We start from the raw sequence: 9,667 nt of genomic DNA, 5'->3' as shown, positions 1-9,667 counted from the left end.
ATCGGTAGACGGTGTCCTTTGCCCCCGCTTGTTGGGCACTGTTTTCCTGCAGTTCTGTTAACAACAGCGAGGGCAGGTGTTCAGCAAGCAGGAGCGAAGGACACTGTGTGCTAGTTAGCTAGCAGGCAGGATTGGTAGCTAGCTAGCACACCGATAGACAGTGTACTTCACCCCTGAAAAACTCAGATAATACTTTTATTAAACTTTTGACCAACATTTTAATCTCATAGACAATCAGTGGAAATTCAGAATATCAAAAGTGTCGCACAAGCATAAAGATGGCATGCTCGAGCGGGGGTGTTCATGCAGGAACCAGTGGGATGCTCGAGGGGGAGGACGTTCATGCAGAAACCAATGGGATGCTCGAGAGGGGGCATTGTAGGAAGATGTAGGAATGCCCACATGCAGGAACGGCCACATGCAATCACAAATTGATTAAAGTTGGACAATTCCATAAAATTCTTGAAAAACTAGTAGGTTGCTAGAAAGAGTAGAGTATTAAACATAGCTGCTAATTTGTCAGAAAAAATATGAAATTCTATGGGAGCTTGTGTGACACACACACACACAGTGGACAGAGGCTGAGAGCACTGTGAGTTCATTTAGGATATGTGAACTGGCTCATTGACACTGAATAGAGGTAAGTATTCTGTTTTTCCTCTACAAGTTATTCCCTGATTTCTCCGGAATGGGATTTAGCATATGCAGATGATGGCTAAGAAATTGTATTATTGTGTCTGCTGTCAACAACAGAACGTCAGTGATGACTGATAACATAGTCTAAGTACTTATTGACAAGAGTTATCCAGCTGTTTTGTGAGTGGTCATGATTGATGGATGCTTTTGGAAAATTTGCTGATGGTCTTGACCACAGATAGATAGCCTGCTGTCGTTGTTATGTGCTGGCATTAGGCCTGTAGGCACTAACCTGTGGGGGTTAGCCAAGACACTTTTGCAACAATAACGTTTTACAACCTGTTCTCTAAAGATGACCAGAAGAATGGTCACTGATTTGGTTGATACATGCATTATGGTTGGGATGTTAAAATTGATTGATATTAATGGAACAAGGTCTTGCAGAAAAAAGCAATTGATGACATTTCATGAATAAATTCCTTCAACATTAATTTCTTCAATCTGTGCTATTCAGAGCAACCCAGAGCTCCGAATCCCAGTGCAGCACAAAGCAGCTATGTGTTAACGATGAGAACATTGACCACACTCACATTAACAATCAGCCCTCTATTCCTCAGTGCCAGAGCATATAGCCCGTGCCTCTTCTAGCCTGGCTCTGGACAGTCCCTCCTCTCATATAGTGAAGCCTTAGCTCAGTTAAACCAGGCAAGGAGTTTTGCTCGTGTTAGGGCTGAACAAGGGTGCCTAGTACTACCACACATGCTTACTAATTTCTCTCCCCCCAGTTTTACATTTTCAAGCCAGTCTGGTCATACATTCTCCCATAGCTGCCATAGAACATACCAACCATCACCTCTGTCAAACACACTCTATTTCTCAGGTGGAGTTGCTGTGCTCCCCCCCTCAGCAGTGACACTCTCTCTGCCATGGCCTCCTGTATCACTGCCCACAAGGGCTGGTTTGGTGAGAGGGGGGTTCACCAGGGGGTTGGGCTGGACATCCTCTTCAGTGGCAGGGACTTTGACACAACAGATCTGTACTCCCCAAATGACACTAAACAACCTCAGGATGCCAAGTCACACTATGCCTGTCCCAGGGCCACCCAGAGGTCCCTGCATGGCTGGGGAACATACAGCCCCCCTCCACAGATATCCAGCCCCAGCACTGAGAGAAGAGGGGGGGCATCCTCTTCTGCCAGGCCTGTCTCCCTCAACCAGTGCCAGGGCTACCATGCCCACACCCTGCCCCTGCCCCGCAGAGCCCTGGCTGTCTTCAGACCCAGGTGAGTAACAGACAGGGGGAGTAAGGAAGTGAGGGAGGGACACCTTGGTGGGTAAGACACCTGGCGGGAGTGAGAGACAGGAAGGGGTGCAAAAAGGGAAGGTGGAAAGGGACAAAAAGGTGAGAGACAGGCATAGTGAGACAGAGACCATAGTGGGAGGGACCCTGGTATAGATTGATGTGTGTAATGATTCTGGGTCAGCGGAGAGCTGCAGAGTCCCACATGGGGGGACCACAACCTTCGTGTGACACATAACTGTTGCATACAAACACACTGGGTGCGGCATCGGGTTAGCAATAAGTGATTGGATTAATGCTTGGATAAGTCTCAATAATGTCGACATTTCTCTATGCGTTCCATGTGCGAGTTTGCACATCTGCACTGTGTATGCATTTCTTTGGTGTGTTTGTTTGTACTGCTGTGTCTGTCTATGTTTGTGCTGTACCCGTGGTTCTGAGATGTGTGTGTTTGTTTTGCCTGCAGTGTCTACAGCAGCACTCAGGGATTTAAGACTACCACAGTGGACAAACCTCGCATGCTCAGAGCCACTATCAGATCCCGCCCCTCGAACCCTAACCAGTCTGGCCGACAGCAGAGCCAGCACCAGAGCCAGGACCAGCACCAGAGTCAGCCTTTCCAGCACCAGCAGCAGCCCAGACCAAACCAGCAGCAGCACCAGCGAAGCCTAAGCCCCAAGCTTCTCTACCAACCAATCCTTCATCCCAAGCCGGTCTACCAGCCAAGCCTCAGTCCCACTCTTCCAGTCTATAGGAGACTCACAACCTGGCAGCACAAGGACAACACCAACATAGACAGCAACACCATCAAGACCAACAACAGCTCTCACAGTAACAGCATCAAGAGGTTAGTTTGAGCGTAAGAGAGAGAGAGTGAGAGAATGTTATTCTATATTATTTCAGTTATTGCAGTTCTATAGTGCATGTATCAAGTACTTACTTCATTAATGTGTAATTCATTGATTTGTAATTTGATTATACTTCTATAATGTATAGACAAAAGGCTATGGGATCTGAGTTGACAAAGGAAGGTTCCAAGAAAATTTCTATTGAGTTGATCCAAACAGGATTTGCAGCGTGTTGAGATGATTAATTACTGAGTAACTGTGCGGTACCACTCTGTAATCAGACAGGTGGACATGACGTCCCAGAACGTGTTTAGTCAGCCAGGTGTCCTGGCCTCGCTGCGGGGACCTTCCTCTCCGCGACAGACCCGCAAGACAACAAATCTAGAGGAGGAACTGAGGAGGCTCATCATAATGGACAACACATCAGAGGAATCAGGGAGGGATGCAGTGAGTTAAGACCTCAACACACATCATAGAGGCACAGGTGTTGAATATTGTTCTAACATACTCAAATTCAATATGAGTACGAACCTTACAAATGTGATTTACCTGTGTTTTATATACACTACTCAAAAAAATAAAGGGAACAATAAAATAACACATCCTAGATCTGAATGAATGAAATATTCTTATTCAATACTTTTTTCTTTACATAGTTGAATGGGCTGACAACAAAATCACACAAAAATGATCAATGGAAATCAAATTTATCAACCCATGGAGGTCGGGATTTGGAGTCACACTCAAAATTAAAGTGAAAAACCACACTAAAGGCTGATCCAACTTTGATGTAATGTCCTTAAAACAAGTCAAAATGAGGCTCAGTAGTGTGTGTGGCCTCCACGTGCCTGTATGACCTCCCTAAAACACCTGGGCATGCTCCTGATGAGGTGGCGGATGGTCTCCTGAGGGATCTCCTCACAGACCTGGACTAAAGCAACCGCCAACTCCTTGACAGTCTGTGGTGCAATGTGGCGTTGGTGGATAGAGCGAGACATGATGTCCCAGATGTGCTCAATTGGATTCAGGTCTGGGGAACGGGCGGGCCAGTCCATAACATCAATGTCTTCCTCTTGCAGGAACTTGCTGACACACTCCAGCCACATGAGGTCTAGCATTGTCTTGCATTAGGAGGAACCCAGGGCCAACCGCACCAGCATATGGTCTCACAAGGGGTCTGAGGATCTCATCTCGGTACCTAATGGCAGTCAGGCTACCTCTGGCGAGCACATGGAGGGCTGTGCGGCCCCCCAAAGAAATGCCACCCCACGACTGACCCACCGCCAAACCGGTCATGCTGGAGGATGTTGCAGGCAGCAGAACGTTCTCCACGGCGTCTCCAGACTCTGTCACGTCTGTCACGTGCTCAGTGTGAACCTGCTTTCATCTGTGAAGAGCACAGGGCGCCAGTGGCGAATTTGCCAATCTTGGTGTTCTCTGGCAAATGCCAAACGTCCTGCACGGTGTTGGGCTGTAAGCACAACCCCCACCTGTGGACGTCGGGCCCTCATACCACCCTCATGGAGTCTGTTTCTGACCGTTTGTGCAGACACATGCACATTTGTGGCCTGCTGGAGGTCATTTTGCAGGGCTCTGGAAGTGCTCCTCCTGCTCCTCGCACAAAGGCGGAGGTAGCGGTCCTGCTGCTGGGTTGTTGCCCTCCTACGGCCTCCTCCACGTCTCCTGATGTACTGGCCTGTCTCCTGGTAGCGCCTTCATGCTCTGGACACTACGCTGACAGACACAGCAAACCTTCTTGCCACAGCTCGCATTGATGTCCCATCCTGGATGAGCTGCACTACCTGAGCCACTTGTGTGGGTTGTAGACTCCGTCTCATGCTACCACTAGAGTGAAAGCACCGCCAGCATTCAAAAGTGACCAAAACATCAGCCAGGAAGCATAGGAACTGAGAAGTGGTCTTTGGTCCCCACCTGCAGAACCACTCCTTTATTGGGGGTGTCTTGCTAATTGCCTATAATTTCCACCTGTTGTCTATTCCATTTGCACAACAGCATGTGGAATTTATTGTCAATCAGTGTTGCTTCCTAAGTGGACAGTTTGATTTCACAGAAGTGTGATTGACTTGGAGTTACATTGTGTTGTTTAAGTGTTCCCTTTATTTTTTTGAGCAGTGTATATTTCCACACTATGAAGTTGGAATAATACTGTGAAATTGTGAAAATGGTGATAATGCCCTTTTAGCGTAAGAGCTGTTTGAAAAGACCGCTTGAAATTGAAATTTCAGTCTGTCTTGTGGGAAGGCGTTTTGGCCTGCCTGGTGACATCATAAGTAACCAATAAGAAAGAGAGTTCCAAACCTCTCTGCCAATAACAGGTAGTTTTCAGTTTTTCTATTCCCACTCAGACCACTCCCAGACAGTCCTAGCAAAATTCTTGCTTGAGAAATTGCTCTTTGCTAAGAAGCTATTTTCATTTTATTTTGACAATTTTAATTGAAAACAATCCCAGTAAGGTACTTAATTGTTACCCAGATATTATTTGATATTAAGATAAAAACAGCTGTATTGAACCTTTAAAGTTCAAGATTATGTCCATGTACACATTTAACTGACCACAGCTCATTTTGCATCTGTCCCCTAGTACTGCCGTCATAGCTTCTCTACAGAGATCAGTCTAGGCAGTGGTCCCATGGACTACAGTCTGGCCTGTTCCCCAGTGTCTGACTGCTCAGAGTTGGCGGGGCTGGAGGACCTGTCTGCCTCAGAGCTGTCCCTGACAGAGGTCTGGGGCTCTGGGCACAACCCCCTACCGGACCCTGCAGGGAGCCTGAAGTGGAGCAACCTGGTCAACGGTGCCAAGGCCTATGAGGGTAGGAGAGTATGTGTGCAAGAAGCATGTCCATGTGCCTGAAATTGCCTAATGAATGTTTGTGAGATCCATGGCATTTAAGACTAAATGAGAATATGCAGGGATTTTTGTGACATCAGTGTATGGTGCATTTATTTTTCATGTTTATAGCACAGAGGACAGTGGAGCTCATTCCCCCCAGTAAGCCCATGAAGCATGGATCAAAGGGTGGACCCACGGCTTGCCCACCCAATTACTACCTTCCTCAGGACTACAATTTCCAGCCTGTAATAAGAAGGTACTGTACACACATTCTCTCTCCCTATGGTTCATTTCCCTTTACTGTGCGGATATACACACATAATGGCTCTACTCTGACTTCATGAAACTGTGGGTCCTGTAAGATCTGGCTATTCATTCTCAAAGGCACATGGGAATAGTATGGAGTGTGCCATTATGGAGTTGCATATTTTAATTCACCTTCAGCACATAATCTTTTCCCCCATGAAGCTTGTGTTGAAGTTATTCTGTATTAACAAGATGTTTTGCTTCTCTAAAGTGAAGTGCCCAGTGATCTGTCTGATAGACTTCACCACCTGGAGGTGCTGCTGAGACACTTGGAGAGCAACCTGGAAAAGGTGAGACATTTCTATATCAGATACACAACCCCCATCTATCATCATTAAATCCATGTGTTGACCACCTCAGCATCTCTTTTTAAATAACCCCAATGACCTCTCTCTCTCTTTGTCGCTCTCTGTGGCGGTCAGGAGAAGCAGGACAGGATAGCCCTGATGGGTGAAGTGACGATTCTGAGGGAGACCAACCAGCGCCTGTGGGAGGAGTCTATTTCATCCAATGAAAAGCTTAGTAAACTCAGCCTGTTGTTCAACGTGGCCCCAGGAATGGTGCCTAGAGAGAGAGAATGACCAACAACACTAAGAGGAGAGAGGGATAACTTGAACAGAGGGGTGGAGGACTGTCTGCAAAATGTGATCAGAGAATGAGGATATATAAACTATAAAAAATAAACGTCCTCCCACTGTCAACTGTGTTTATTTTCAGCAAAATTAACATGTGTAAATATTTGTATGAACATAACAAGATTCAACAACTGAGACATAAACTGAACAAGTTCCACAGACATGTGACTAACAGAAATGGAATAATGTGTCCTTGAACAAAGCGGAAATCACACATTGTCATGCTGGAGGGTCCTGTCAGGATGAGCCTGCAGGAAGGGTACCACATGAGGGAGGAGGATGTCTTCCCTGTAACGCACAATATTGAGATAGCCTGCAATGACAAAAATCTCTGTCCGATGACGCTGTGACACACCGCCCCAGACCATGACGGACCCTCCACCTCCAAATCGATCCCACTCCAGAGTACAGGCCTCGGTGTAACGCTCATTCCTTCGACGATAAATGCGAATCCGGCCATCAACCCTGGTGAGACAAACTGTGACTCGTCAGTGAAGAGCACTTTTTGCCAGTCCTGTCTGGTCCAGCGACGGTGGGTTTGTGCCCATAGGCGAAGTTGTTGCTGGTGATGTCTGGTGAATACCTGCCTTACAACAGGCCTACAAGCCCTCAGTCCAGCCTCTCTCAGCTTATTGCGAACAGTCTCGCACTGATGGAGGGATTGTGCGTTCATGGTGTAACTCAGGCAGTTGTTGTTGCCATCCTGTACCTGTCCCACAGGTGTGATGTTCGGATGTATCGATCCTGTGCAGGTGTTTTTACACTTGGTCTGCCACTGCGAGGATGATCAGCTGTCCGTCCTGTCTCCCTGTAGCGCTGTCTTAGGCGTCTCACAGTATGGACATTGCAATTTATTGCCCTGGCCACATCTGCAGTCCTCATGCCTCCTTGCAGCATGCCTAAGGCACGTTCACGCAGATGAGCAGGGACCCTGGGCATCTTTCTTTTGGTGTTTTAGAAAGGCCTCTGTAGTGTCCTAAGTTTTCATAACTGTGACCTTAATTGGCTACCGTCTGTAATCTGTTCCACAGGTGCATGTTCATTAATTGTTTATGGTTCATTGAACAAGCTTGGGAAACAGTGTTTAAACGATCTACAATAAAGATCTGTGAAGTTATTTGGATTTTTATTAATTATCTTTGAAAGACATGGTCCTGAAAAGGGGAGGTTTCTTTTTTTGCTGAGTTTATATACAAATATATACTGTATATACAGTACCAGTCAAAAGTTTGGACACACTTACTCATTCCAGAGTTTTTCTTTATTTTAACTATTTTCTACATCGTGAAGACATCAGAACTATAAATAACACACATGGAATCATGTAGTAACCAAAAAAGTGTTAAACTAATCAAAATATATTTTATACTTGAGAATCTTCAAAGTTGCCACCCTTTGCCTTGATGACAGCTTTGCACACTCTTGGCATTCTCTCAACCAGCTTCACCTGGTGACTACCAAATTGAATTACTACCACTGTGAATATACTTTAACCTGAGATGCCCAAAGTCAAGTAATAATAACTTTTAAAGGACTACTAAGTATACTTAGTTTGAGGGCCAGTGGCCTTGACTTTAGATTATGAAAAACTGAGTACACAATGTGATTTTTTCAAATAATTATTTTTTAATCATCTAAAATACTATATTGTGTGGTATTTAAAATAAATGTTAACTCGTCTCAAATAACTCAAATGAGTGGATTTGGCTATTTCGGCCACACCCATTGCTGACAGGTGTATAAAATCGAGAACACAGCCATGCAATCTCCATAGACAAACATTGGCAGTAGAATGGCCCCTACTGAAGATCTCAGTGACTTTCAACGTGGCACCGTCATAGGATGCCACCTTTCCACAAAGTCAGTTTGTAAAATTTCTGCCCTGATAGAGTTGCCCTGGTCAACTGTAAGTGCTGTTTTTGTGAAGCTGAATTGTCTTGGCACAACAACGGCTCAGCTGCAAAGTAGTAGGCCACACAAACTCACAGAATGGGACCGCTGAGTGCTGTTGCGCGTAACAATTGTCTGTCCTCGGGTGGTTTGTCGAGATCAGTGTGGAAGAACTTGACTGGCCTGTGCAGAGCCCTGCCCTCAACCCCATCGAACAGCTTTGGGATGAATTGGAACACTGACTGCAAGCCAGGCCTAATCGCCCAACGTGCCTGACCTCACTAATGCTCTAGTGGCTGAATGGAAGCAAGTCCCTGCAGCAATATTCCAACATCTAGAGGAAAGCCTTCCCAGAAGATTGGAGGCTGTTATAGCAGCAAAGGGGGACCAACTCCATATTAATTCCCATGATTTTGGAATAAGATATTTGACGAACAGGTGTCCACAGACGTTTGATCATATGGTGTATTCACATCAGCAAAGAAAAACATTAAAATGCTTAATGAATTGGCCATTCTCCGCTCCTAATTACTGAAACTATATTGTCGGCTGTTTGCAGGTGGGGGACTGCAAAGTGATACTAGAATAGCTAACATGTTATTTTCATTAATTCTAGTAGAAATGTATGTCTTGGTAATATTACATTTAAGGAAGAAATCCTGCATGTTGATTGTAAATTCCTATATAAAGACATGTTCCTTTAGAGAATAAACCTATTAAGCAGGGCTTGATGGATTTAATGCAATGATCTTTAAAATAACCCCGCAGGTCCCTTTCCCATCTCCCTAGCTTCTGAAAGAATCACTAAGAAAATGCTCTTGGCCCAAATCAAAGTCAAATTACTAGAATAGCTAACATTACCACATACTTTAGGCCATGTATATATATGCCATGTAGAGTATAAACATATTTTGACACCATGCATAGAAACACTTCAGCAAACTTCCATTCTCAATTTGAATAACTAAATACAACATTAAGACTTCAGTTCTTACCTGCCTGGTAAAAAATGAGTGATTCTTACAATGTGTAATATAGAAACACAGACATTACACATACAGTGCCTTGCGAAAGTATTCGGCCCCCTTGAACTTTGCGACCTTTTGCCACATTTCAGGCTTCAAACATAAAGATATAAAACTGTATTTTTTTGTGAAGAATCAACAACAAGTGGGACACAATCATGAAGTGGAACGACATTT

At 45.1% G+C, this 9,667-nt stretch overlaps 1 protein-coding gene across 1 annotated transcript; it reads left to right on the top strand.

Annotated features, from left to right (window-relative positions):
• The first annotated feature begins 387 nt into the window (after positions 1–387).
• On the top strand, positions 388–7,692 carry LOC118391700 (uncharacterized). The gene is made up of 8 exons (XM_035783203.2): positions 388–640; positions 1,517–1,918; positions 2,402–2,782; positions 3,065–3,230; positions 5,386–5,614; positions 5,764–5,890; positions 6,152–6,230; positions 6,363–7,692. The coding sequence occupies exons 2-8, from the start codon at positions 1,563–1,565 to the stop codon at positions 6,519–6,521; spliced, it is 1,497 nt and encodes a 498-aa protein (XP_035639096.1). The 5' UTR covers positions 388–640; positions 1,517–1,562; the 3' UTR covers positions 6,522–7,692.
• Positions 7,693–9,667: the final 1,975 nt, after the last annotated feature.

The sequence above is a fragment of the Oncorhynchus keta genome, chromosome 12 (genome assembly GCF_023373465.1).
Source record: "Oncorhynchus keta strain PuntledgeMale-10-30-2019 chromosome 12, Oket_V2, whole genome shotgun sequence".
NCBI lineage: Eukaryota > Metazoa > Chordata > Actinopteri > Salmoniformes > Salmonidae > Oncorhynchus > Oncorhynchus keta.
The sequence above is the reverse complement of the archived record's forward strand: the minus strand, read 5'-3'. Positions and strand labels throughout refer to the sequence as shown.

Excerpts from the sequence above, each read along its gene's own strand:
- LOC118391700 (XM_035783203.2), top strand. The coding sequence starts at position 1,563 with ATGGCCTCCTGTATCACTGCCCACAAGGGCTGGTTTGGTGAGAGGGGG. Across the intron at positions 2,783-3,064 it reads CACAGTAACAGCATCAAGAG|ACAGGTGGACATGACGTCCC; the intron begins GTTAGTTTGAGC and ends CTCTGTAATCAG. Across the intron at positions 6,231-6,362 it reads TGGAGAGCAACCTGGAAAAG|GAGAAGCAGGACAGGATAGC; the intron begins GTGAGACATTTC and ends TGTGGCGGTCAG.